The 11,747-nt window shown below is 58.3% G+C and overlaps 2 protein-coding genes across 2 annotated transcripts; one reads left to right on the top strand and one right to left on the bottom strand.

Annotated features, from left to right (window-relative positions):
- Positions 1 to 201: 201 nt before the first annotated feature.
- On the top strand, positions 202 to 6,074 carry Gas2l1 (growth arrest specific 2 like 1). The gene is made up of 6 exons (XM_008841102.3): positions 202 to 332; positions 1,797 to 2,446; positions 3,713 to 3,820; positions 3,905 to 4,001; positions 4,087 to 4,258; positions 4,740 to 6,074. The coding sequence occupies exons 2-6, from the start codon at positions 1,817 to 1,819 to the stop codon at positions 5,776 to 5,778; spliced, it is 2,046 nt and encodes a 681-aa protein (XP_008839324.1). The 5' UTR covers positions 202 to 332; positions 1,797 to 1,816; the 3' UTR covers positions 5,779 to 6,074.
- Positions 6,075 to 6,874: 800 nt separating this feature from the next.
- On the bottom strand, positions 6,875 to 9,837 carry Rasl10a (RAS like family 10 member A). The gene is made up of 4 exons (XM_008841101.2): positions 9,674 to 9,837; positions 8,845 to 9,518; positions 7,774 to 7,898; positions 6,875 to 7,500 (listed from the first exon to the last, which is right to left on the bottom strand). Exons 2-4 carry the CDS (start codon positions 9,061 to 9,063, stop codon positions 7,233 to 7,235), a joined length of 612 nt encoding a protein of 203 aa, XP_008839323.1. The 5' UTR covers positions 9,064 to 9,518; positions 9,674 to 9,837; the 3' UTR covers positions 6,875 to 7,232.
- Between the last annotated feature and the right edge of the window lie 1,910 nt (positions 9,838 to 11,747).

Below are 11,747 nucleotides of genomic sequence, written 5' to 3'. Positions count from 1 at the left end.
AAAGGGTCTGAACCCCTCAGAAGACAAGGAGGGCGACCAGGCGAGAGCAGCACTGGCCTTAGGGCGCGTCCCTCGAGAGCGCAGAGGCCAGGGATTCCCCGCTCGGCTGGCGCCGCCCAGCGAGGACGCGGCCCCTTTAAGAGCGCGCAGCCCCGCCCGCCCCTCCAGGCCCGTTCCGAATTCCAGGGAGGCGGGGCGGAGACGACGGCGGCGCGTTGGCCCCGGCAGCAGCTCTGGGATCGGCAGGGGCTCGGGCGGCGCCTCTCTGCGGCGGCGCGGCCCGGCTCCGGCCCCGCCGGGGCGATGCTCCCCCGGGCTGCGGGATGAACCAGGTGAGCTCGGGGACCCCTGGGCCAGGGTGCACTAAACCGGGCCGGGCGGCCGCAGCGTGCCGGGCCTCAGTTCGCCAGGGCTGTGTGACCTTGGTGGGCCTCGCACCCTCTCTGGACCAGGCCGCGAGCACTGCGGAGGCTCTCTGAGGCTGTTCGGAATCCTGGCCTTGCTGGCGTCGACCCCGGAGCGCCGAGGAGGCTGCTCGGAGGAGGCGGGGCCTGGCTCGGCGAACCTAATTCCTGCACCCACTGCTCTGGGACCTTCCCTTTCTGCGCCTCAGTTTCCTCATCTGTAGAATGGAGATACTGGCCTGCGCCACCAGCAGTTGTAGCCGTTCTGGATGCTATTTCTGTATCCATGGGGTTTTTCCAATGGCATCATCCTTAGCTGAGGGGGTGAGGAGCGGGCAGGGGCCTTCTGCAGGCCATGGACGGTGGTCCTAGGAAAAGAATCTCCTGTCCCTGTCCCCCAGGGGCCCAGTCGGTTGTCTTCATGTTTGTAAGTGGCGGCTCTGCCCGGAGTGTACCAACCTGCCCCTCCACCACCTCCAAGTATCCATGGGGTTTTTCCAATGGCATCATCCTTAGCTGAGGGGGTGAGGAGCGGGCAGGGGCCTTCTGCAGGCCATGGACGGTGGTCCTAGGAAAAGAATCTCCTGTCCCTGTCCCCCAGGGGCCCAGTCGGTTGTCTTCATGTTTGTAAGTGGCGGCTCTGCCCGGAGTGTACCAACCTGCCCCTCCACCACCTCCAAGAAAGAGCCACATAGCAAACATGAACAGTAAAAAAAGTAACTAATACAGCAGGCATCTGGTTTACGGTAATAGAAGCATCATAAAGTCTCTTTCTTCTTCTTTGGACATGAGTAATGAAGGCTATAACCCACTCTGCCACTGTGGGAATTAACCCACAGAGAAGGGACTCAGACACAGGTCCTTGGCACTCTTGTGGCCCCTGAAATCAGCCAGGCATGCGGCCAGTCTGCCAGCTTATTGTACGGTATTCGAGATAATTATTTTCCTTCTTTGCTTAAGACAGAGGGGTGTGGCTTCCCATCACCTGGAGCAGGAACCTAAAAAGTGCAGATCTTGCACTTTAGAGTGTGATCCTTGCTAGGCATGGTGGCACACACCTTTAATCCCAGCACTTGAGAGGCAGAGGCAGGAAGATCTCTGTGAGGACGAGGCCAGGTTGGTCTACATAACTCCAGGCCAGTTAGGGCTAAAAGGAAACCATTTCAAAAAAACCGAAAAAAAAAAAAAAAAAAAGAGTGTAAATTTCATTGAATCCTTTGAAGCAGCTCATGGCACTGTACCCATTTCACATGAGAAGAAACAGACTCAGAAGTTTCTCACAGTCTGCATTTTAACCTAGCCTTTGTCTTGAGTGACAGGTTGGTACATGGGGATCATTCTGAGCGCTTCTGGGTCCTCACAGCAATCCTGACCTCTGTTCCCTGTCCACAGTGACTCTACTGGCCCCGGGCATGGCGGACCCAGTGGCAGGCATCGCTGGCTCTGCGGCCAAGAGTGTACGGCCCTTCAGCTCCAGTGAGGCCTATGTGGAAGCCATGAAGGAAGACCTGGCCGATTGGCTCAATGCCTTGTATGGTTTGGGTCTGCCAGGCAGTGGCGATGGCTTCCTCACTGGGCTGGCCACAGGCACAACCCTGTGCCAACATGCCAACGCTGTCACCGAAGCTGCCCAGGCTCTGGCTGCTGCTCGCCCAACCCGAGGTGTGGCCTTCCAGGCACACAGTGTGGCGCCTGGCTCCTTCATGGCTCGAGACAACGTGGCCACTTTCATCGCCTGGTGCCGGGCAGAGCTGGGTGTTCCTGAGGTGCTCATGTTTGAGACCGAGGACCTCGTGCTCCGAAAGAATGAGAAGAGTGTGGTGCTGTGCCTATTGGAGGTGGCTCGGCAGGGGGCCCGTCTGGGCCTATTGGCCCCCAAGCTGGTCCAGTTTGAGCAGGAGATCGAGCGTGAGCTTAGGGCTGCACCTGAGGTGGCCAGCATCCCAGCTGCTGAAGAGGTCACCGAGACTGCCACTGTACCAGGGGCTCCCACTCGTACTCCCCGCATGACACCCCATGACCTTCGAAACCTTGATGAGTTGGTGAGTCCTCATGTACACACATTGGGTGGCCCCTGCCTACTTTCCCACCTGGAGACCAGATGGCAAAGCTCATCCCTACCCCAACCCTGAGCCTCCTGGGGCCACCCTCTAACTGCAGGCCAGCCTCCCTGGGAGAAAGTGTATATACCTCTGGCCCAGAGAGCTCCGGAGAGGTGCTAAGTGAGGTCACACAGTCCAGCTGGGTGTAACACAGCTAGAACCCCAGCTTCTGACATGATCTCTCATTCTTTGAGGTGTTAAATGAGCATCTGGGGGCCTATAACTTAGGCACCTTCCTAGAAGCACAGAGGTGCTAGTCAGATACATTGGCACCTTAGACCTGGGGCTGAGTGGTTGCTGCCCTCTGCTAAAACTAGACGTAGAAAAGCCCTAGCAGGATGTCTGGAGCACCCCCAGGAGCAATCTGGTTCCCTGCTGCCAAGCTTACCCCCATTGTCCTGGGAACAAGAAGTGCTATTGGGACCTGCAGGAGGAGTTGGAACACAGGAGCAGGCCGCCTCCTCCCTCCTTTCCCAGGACTTAGGTGTCCCTGCCACCCCTGCAGCTAGCTAGATTAAGAGTTTCTTTCTTATCAGGAGTTTAGGACTATGGTGTACCTGCCCTGGAGTCTTGCAAGGCCACATGGTTGTGGGCAGAGTGGGTGCCCCACCCCCAGCCTGGGCCTGGGTCACCAAGGCCCCACCTGCTCATTTCCTCTGGCGCCACCGGGTTGGGCAAGGAGACGGGTAGGGCCTCCCACATAGCCAGCCTGGCATCTCCTGCTTCCAGAGATGTGTGTAGTTGCCAGGCAGGTGGTCTGTGTGCTTGTTGCTGTGTGTGTCCCACATGGTACCCTCTCATGGGGACTGCTCAGTTGGGGGCACAACCCCCTGCCCTCAGATCCCTGAGCCTGTCTGGTGGGGGCTGTCGACCTCAGCCCCTCATCTGTCATACTAGTGACCCAGGATGCAGATGGCTCCAGGGTTCTCATGGGCTCAAGGCCTTCTAGGATATTTCCTACTGAGGGCCAGACCCTAGCATGATCACAGCCCTGTCCTCTCATCCTGATCTGCTTCCTGAACCCTAGGGAGAGCCCATATAGAGAACTGGCAAAAGGTCATGTGAGGGAGCAAGCAACAGTGTCCTCCCGTCCGCCCGCCCCCCCCACGCCAAGGACTTACTTCCTCCTGCTTTTCAGCTGCTGACATTAAGCCTCTGGAGGAGGGACTTGACCCCTGACTCTCAGCTTCTCTTCTCTGGCTACAGGTGAGGGAGATCCTGGGCCGCTGCACCTGCCCAGACCAGTTCCCCATGATCAAGGTCTCTGAGGGAAAATACCGAGTAGGAGACTCCAGCCTGCTCATCTTTGTGCGGGTAAGTGGGGTGAGGAGGCCCAGCCCAAGGTGGCCAAAGGTGGGCTGGGAAGTGGCCCACAATGACGTGCCTTTTGGCCCGCAGGTGCTGAGGAGCCACGTGATGGTGCGGGTGGGCGGCGGCTGGGATACACTGGAGCACTACCTGGACAAACACGACCCTTGCCGCTGCTCGTCCACTGGTCAGTGCACGAGTCGATATATGGGTCACAGACAGGGGCTGGTGTCTGAGGCCATGTCGTTCACTTATGGCGTCCCTCCCCACAGCCCACCGTCTGCCGCAGTCAAGGACCGGCACCTTCTCCCCACAGAGGGGGTCGCCCACCCCCAGCCCCCGCCCCGGTAGCCCAGTCCCCGGGAGTGAGCGCAGGGGCTCCCGGCCCGATATGACTCCCATTAGCCTACGAAGCACAAAGGAGGGGCCTGAGACCCTGCTCAGGTGAGACACTGGAGGACAGATGGGGCCTGAGTGGATGAGCCGCTGGGGGAGGGGGGAGGCGTCGGCCCAGGCCCGGAATGATGGAGTTGCTGGCACTCCGGATTGACTCACACTCTGGGAAAAGTTCCCGTGGGTGGGGGCCGGCCGGGCTTCCCATCTCCATGGCAACCCAGCCAAACCAACAACAACTAGGGCGGGCCCTGGCGGCCACTCCAAACCCAGCTTCCTTCTGGTTTGACCTGGGGAAGAACGGAAGCCTGGGGAAGGGGGTGCGGCCCAGAGCACCTCTTCGCTGCTTTGGGGGCCCCGATTGGCCACTGGACGCTTCAGGGACTGTCTCAATTCTCACTGGAAGTACCCTGGGAGGACAGAGGCAATACCAGCTCCACCCAAAACTCATCGCCCCTCCATTTGGCCGCCCTTCCTCTCCCACCCTCTGCGCGCCAGTGATGCTCCATCTCTCTCTTGTTCCCCACCCCAGGCCCCGGGATCAGCTGCCCCCCCTCCCCCGCTCCCGCCGCTACTCCGGGGACAGTGACTCCTCAGCCTCCTCAGCCCAGAGTGGCCCCCTGGGTGCCCGCAGTGAAGACGCGGCCACTGGCCCCTGGAGGGAGCGCCCTAGCCGACGGCTGACCACTGGTCCCCCTGCCTCCCCAAGACGGCCACCTGCCCCTCGCAGCCATTCCCGAGACCGGCTGGACCGGGGGCGGCCTTGCGTGGTCCCGGGAAGCCATGGAGCCCAGGTATCCGCCCCCAACCTCCCCAGGCCCGCCCGCAGCCAAAGCCGCGAGGAGCAGGCCATGCTTCTCGTGCTCAGGGACCAAGACGGACAGCACTCCTGGGTGACCCGGGGCAGGGGTGGCCGAGGGTCCGGCAGGAACACCCCGCAGACTCCACGTGCCCGCAGCCCTGCAGCACCCAGGCCTCTCCTGGGCTCTAGCCCTAGCCCGGAGTTGACTGCCATACCCGCCAGTGTCTTCCGCACACCACTGCAACTTGACCCGCTACAGGAGCAACAGCTGTTCAGGCGCCTGGAGGAGGAGTTCTTAGCCAATGCCCGTGCCCTAGAGGCTGATGGCAGCCAGAACCCCATGGGACCAACCCCTGACCCAGCTCGGGCCCCAGACCCTCCAGCTCCTGACTCAGCATACTGTTCCTCCAGCTCCTCCTCTTCATCCCTCAGTGTCCTGGGTGGCAAGTGTGGCCCACCCGGGGACTCTGGCCGGACAGCCAATGGGCTGCCCTGCCCCCGAAGCCAAGCTCTGTCCAGCTCTTCCGATGAAGGCAGCCCCTGCATTGGTGTGGGAGGATCACTAGATGCAACAGAGAGCTCCCTGGCTGGCCCAGAACTCCCGCAGACCAGAGCGAGGGGGCGGATGGACACACAGCCAGATCGTAAACCCTCACGCATTCCCACACGACGGGAACCCCGCCGCCCATCTGGACCCACAGAGCTCAGAGCTTGGCAGGCACTGCAGTCGGTTGTCACCCCAAGGACCGAGCCAGATTCCGGAATGTGATGGACCAGCCCACCTGCTCCCACATACCATTCCTTCATTTTTCTTTGTGGCCTTAACCTACCCTCTGCATCAGGGAGCCCCCTTCCGACTCTCGAGTACCAGACCTCATGGGACCAGACCCCACAGGACAATATGGCACAATGAACCTCTGTTGTACATTCCGGTTGGGGGATGAGTGTTGCTATTTAATTACTAATATTATTGAATGCCTTAGGGGAGACTGGGCCAGCCCGGTGTCCTGAGGACCTGAGGTCCAGTAAGCAGAACCTCTTGACAGTAAAGTTTTTCTCCAGCCACCTGTCTTGGGAACTAAGCCTTCATTACAAGTTGGGATTCTGGGGGCTGGAGAGAGGGCTCAGCAGTTAAGAACACTGTTCTTGCAGAAGACCTGGGTTTGAATCCCAGCACCCACATGGCAGCTAACAGCTGTCGGTAACACATATACACATAAAGAAATAAAATATTTTAAAAAACAAGTTGGGATTCTGGGCCAGGGTGGTGGTGCATGCCTTTAATCCCAGCACTTGGGAGGCAGAGGCAGGCCTGGTCTGCATAGCGAGTTTCAGGCCAGGTGGGGCTACAGGGAGACCCTGTCTCAAAAAGACCCCTCCTGGGGCTGGAGAGATGGCTCAGCGGTTAAGAACACTGACTGTCCCTGCAGAAGACCTGGTTTGAATCCCAGTACCCACATGGCAGCTAACAGCTGTCTAAAACTCCAGTTCCTGGGGATCTGGCAGCCTCTTCTGTCCTCCACTCGCATTGCTTGACATGGCTGCACTTACCTACATGTAGGCAATACATGTATACACATAAAAAGAAATTTAAACGCTGGGCATGATGGCACATGCCTTTAATCCCAGCACTTGGGAGGCAGAGGCAGGCAGATCTCTGAGTTCAAGGCCAACCTGGACTACAGAGCGAGTTCCAGGTCAGCGGGGGCTACAGGGAGACCCTGTCTCAAAAGGGCCAAAACATAAATTTGAACTCACAGAGATCCGCCTGCCTCTGCCTCCCAAGTGCTGGGACTACAGGCCCACGCCACCACGGCCGGCGAATAAATAAATTTTTTAAAAAGAGCCCCCCCCCAAAAAAAATTGGGATTCTGGAGTTAACTGCCAGGGGGCCAAGCCTGAGGGCTCTGACCTGCCTATGCAGAAGAAGCCCTAGGTTCACTTGAATTGTTTTTTATTACCTCATGAGGCATGATTTTAAAAGTCTCCTCCAGTGAAGCATCAGGAGCAATCTGGGTGTTTCCAATCAGATTCATATTCAAGTCCTTTCCATCCAATGAGATTGTGACCCAGTAAAGTCCCAGAAAGGACTGATCTCGTCCAATAAGATTAGTGGTTGGCTGGGTCCAGTGAAGTTCAAAGAGCAGCCTGCCACCCTTCAAGATTGGGCGGGTGCTTTACGGGTCCAATCCGAATGAGGTTGGCCAATCTCGTCCAATTCAGTCACATGAGGCTGCAGCGCGCTGGATGCAGCGCCCCCTGCAGGCGCAGAGCCGGATGTGCAGGACGTGCACGCACCAGAGCACAACGGAGAAGCTCCCGGAACAGACGCAGCACGTGCCAGTTGTATTTGGCAGAACACTCAAGGTAGCCGCAGCGCCAGCCCCTGCGCACTAGAGTGGCCAGCGCACGCCGAGGTCCGAAGCGCAGCCGCTGACGGTCCCGCTTGTTGCCTACCACCAGGATGGGTGCCTCTGGTGCACCTGCCGGCCTAGAGGCCGGAAGGGTATGAGACGTGGTGCTGGGGACTCCATGGCTGGGGGAACCTTCCCCTCTTCCATGAGTGTACGAAGGAGGCACATCCCCTCTTCGGCCAGAGACCCTCCCAACAAACACCAGGCCTGTGAGTGCTAAAGACTTTGTACAGCTTGGAGACCTTCCCATGGGCGGGAGCACGATCCAGAAGGACCCAGACCGGAATCTAACTTGCTCCCTAGGGCAGAGGACCCCCTGGCTAAACCTGCACCTCCCGCCAGGCCCTCACCTGTTGTCTGCGATGCGCTGCCGCAGGACTTTCACGTAATCGAAACTGTCAAGGCTGCAGATGTCGTAGACAAGTACAAAGGCGTCTGTGTCCTGCAAGCTCCAATCTTTAGGGTCCGGGCACTCCTGGAGGTAGAGGCTGAGGTTTGCAGCAGGCCTTCCCACTCTCCTACTCCCTCCAAAGCCCTCTGTAGAGGTTTGACATTAACTCCGCTGTTCACCCTCAGGCCCCATCCCCTCCCAAATCTACCCACTCTCCCTCAAGTCAAATTTTCCAGTCCTACCTGGAACCTATCAGTCCCTAGCTTCTCTGTCCTTCCCGCACCGCACCGGCAACTTCCTCTTCCTTAAGTTTTCCCCAGCTCAGCTCCACTCAAAGCACCCTTCTCTCTAGCCACCCTACTATTGCCTCTGCAGTTGCCAAGTGCTGGCCCCAGAAACCACCTGTCACCTGCGGACAAACAGTGACTGTGATTGTCCAAGTTCAGCTCGGCAATTTAAGCCCCTGGCCTAAGCATCTGCTCTCATCTTTTGGAATGTTCTTACCGGTCTTTTACCCAAAGCTTCACTTAGCCTTCCCCAGGTTCAGCTCAAACACTACCCCCTCTAGGAAGCCCTCAGGCATACAGTGCCAAAGACTGGAGGTATGCCCTGGACTTTGCACAAACACTTTGCAGAAGTCTTTGCTCCAGGGCACTATGAAGAAGTAGTGATCCCCCTGTGCCTGACCCAGTATTCCCCACTGAGTCCCTGTTCAAGCCACCGAAACAGTATAGCATCCTCAGGGGCTGCACCTGCCATCCTGTGCCAAGGGCACACACAGACCCACTAGTCTAGGCAGGCAAAGTCACAAGCACCCAAGGAAACAAGAAAAAGCCACTGGGCAAACTCGGCCAGTTTAGGCCAGGGAAGGCTTACAGGCAGTATACTGGGACAGATATTCTTCCTTTGATCCCTGAACTTGCTGGGAAGCTCTTAAGCAATCCATGTGGACACGCACGTGGGCACCAAACACACACACACACCCGTCTCCCACTGTCACGCACCCTCGACCACCCCTCGAACCCACTACCTCCAAACCTCTGGGGCTCGAACCAGGGTCAGCGACATCGCCATCGCGGATACTCAAGTCGTAGACGGCGCCATCGAGCAGCACAGCGGGCCGGTAGAGGCGGGGACCGTCCGTGGGTCGGTGGCGCTCCGGATAGTCACCAAACAAGAACTGGCGGATGATGGCCGTCTTGCCCACTCCCGGAGCACCCAGAACAGCCACTCGCAGGCTGCCCCCCATGGCCGGCCCGCGTTCCCGCGTCCGGGGTCGGGAAGCCTCATGGGCCGGCCCCGCGCCGTGCGCACCCGACCGTGAGCCCCTCGCGCCCTGCCTGGGACACCCCTGTTGCGCCGCGCTCCTCGCTGCGCTCCGCAGCACCTGCGCGGGGAGAGGCCAGGCCCGAGAACCGAGGAGGCGACAGGAAGGCAGGCAGCCAGCCGAGCGAGCAAACGGTGGCGGCTGCACTCGCAATTCCGGAGGGCACGGAAGCTCGGGAGAAAGTGGACCCGGCGCGCCGCGCGCAGAGCCGCCACCGCCCGCAGCCGGAGCCAGACGCCGCCCGCCGCGCGGGGCCCGAGGTCAGACCTCGTCGCGGTGCAGGTCCCGCAGCGGCGCCGCGTCTCGGCTTCTGGGTCCTTCGTCCTCTTCTCGCACCGGTGCCGGGAGTAGCCGCCCCTCCGGCGGCGCAGGGCCTCCTGGAGGCGGCGATGAGGTAACCGCTGGCCCGCCTCCCAGCCCTCCAGGACGCCCCCTCCACCCCGGGGAGGGTCGCGGCAAAGTGACTGCCAGAATGGCGGGCAGCCGGGCTAGGGCCTCACACCCCACCCCCTTGGTTCAGCGCTCCCCTCACCTGCTCCAAAATAGAAGCCCCTTGGCGCCACCTCCGCGCCTCTCCTCCAGCACCGCTGGCTGCAAAGCTGGCGGCTGACCAACCCCAGGCCCTTGGAGTAAGGCTACCTGGGGTCAGATCCGGTCCCCCGCTGAGTGACCTTGGGAGAATCTCCGCACTGCGCTTGGGTCTCTGTCCCACATCCACCAAAGGCCAAAGCCTCCCAAGCACTTCTGGTTTGTGGGACCCTACTAAGTGTGTCAGGTCCTTTTCTGAGCGTCATCTTTGAACCTGCAGCCTCAACCTCGTATCTCCATCTAGGGAGGAGGAAACTGAGTCTGGAGAGAGATGTCTCGAAGAGACATCTGCGTCACCTCTGAGGCCCCTGCCACCTTGCTCACACCCACAGTTACCCCTGTGGTGTAGGTCAGAAGTAGAATATTTCAAAGGACTATCCTGTTGGGGACAGATGGACTGAGCCCAGCACACAGTCACAGCAACTTAGCCCCAACAAGTTGGAGGTGAATAAACAGAAAGATTCAAAAATGGCCGACAGCACCTGTTTCCCATAGAGCCCCTCAGAGGGATGCAACGTGCCAACCGGACTCCGGGGGCCCAAGGGCCCAGATCCTCCTCCCAAGGCCAAGTGGGGAAGTCTGGGTTTGCCCAGGACCCATTCTCTGGCGCTGCCCTCTCCACACAGAGGGACTCCCACACCTCTGCCCTCCACTAGGTGCTGTAAAATTCAGACATCTCTGTTTCAGCACTAACCAAGGTTTAGTTATCTATTCAACAAATACTTCAAATCTTACTATTTGCCAGCAGCATGCTGAGATAAATTTTTTAAATAAAAAAAATGTCCTACCTTAGGAAGGTTCTAGAACTCCTGAGATGTAGGGCTCTGAGAGCACTGACAATGTACCCACCCAACCTGGGGCAAGTGGAAGAATGAGCAGGGAAAATTAACCTGTGAATCGGGAGGAGAGCACATCCTCCAGGGAGCAGGTGACCAGGGCCAGAGGGTGTTTATTCCACACTGGCTGTGTCTTCATCCTTCCACAGTGGACCTAGGGTCTGGTCTGATTTCATTCCTCTATTTAGCCACTAGGGAGCTCACAACTACCTAGGTCTTTAAATTCAGAGACAGGAGACACCTGGGTTTCTTTCTTGCTTCCTGGCAGTGATTTCCCCTCTTCCATTTTAAGTTTTCAGGTTTCTGGGGTTTGTGAGCTGCTTCTTTTCCTTTGGGAAACAAGACGAAAAGCAAACAGACTCAGCCATATTCCCTCTTGTCACATAGCAGGCCCTGGGGGCAGACACCAAGCTGGTCTTCAGTTGCAGCTGAGATGGTCAGACCCAGTTCTAGGGTTCTCCAAAACTTCCTGCACTCCCACCCCCAGAGTGTCCTTCATAGGGCTTCTCTGAGAGCTGCAAGCATGGTTGTGGTTGTGGCACCTCTAGACCACAGGGGAACTTCTTAGCCTGTTTGTCTTTTTGTCTGTCTCACTTCACATCCCTGTCTGGCCTCAAAATTGTGATCTTCCTGCTTCAGCCTCGTAAGTACTGGGATTACAGAGAGTGGCACAAGATGCTGGGATTGCAGAATGATACCAGATGCTGGGATTACAAGTGTGTGACACCATACCCAGCTTGTGCATGCTCTTAGATCAAAGGCCCATGTGGCATGGTCAAGCCCTGTCCTGCACTCAGGCACCAGCCCATCCAGGCTCAGAGAGATGTAGTAATTTGGCCTGCATGTCCAGCAGGAAAAGGGACTAGAACCCAGGCTCTCTTGGGCTCCTGAGCCTGACTTTCTAAGAGGCTCTGCCTCATCTGCGCCCAGAGGCCACAGGTGTGTCCAAAGGTAGATTGCTGTAGCCTGGAGCCTTGTGGGGAGGGACTTTGGGGAGTGTCCTGTCACCTGTGGGGGTTGAGCTGAACTGTGATGGAGTGGGTGGTCCTATCCCAGACTTCCCAAAGATGAGGCAGCTGGATGTTTATGCTAACTGGGATATGGATTTAGGGTTGCTTTCATTGCCCCCTACTTCCCCAAAGAAAGGCTGCATGGTACACCACTCCAATCTCTGGGGTCCTT

Source organism: Nannospalax galili, unplaced genomic scaffold (assembly GCF_000622305.1).
Source record: "Nannospalax galili isolate Female #2095 unplaced genomic scaffold, S.galili_v1.0 scaffold259, whole genome shotgun sequence".
Taxonomy (NCBI): Eukaryota; Metazoa; Chordata; class Mammalia; order Rodentia; family Spalacidae; genus Nannospalax; species Nannospalax galili.
Note: the sequence above shows the minus strand (reverse complement) of the source record. Positions and strands in the feature narration are given on the sequence as shown.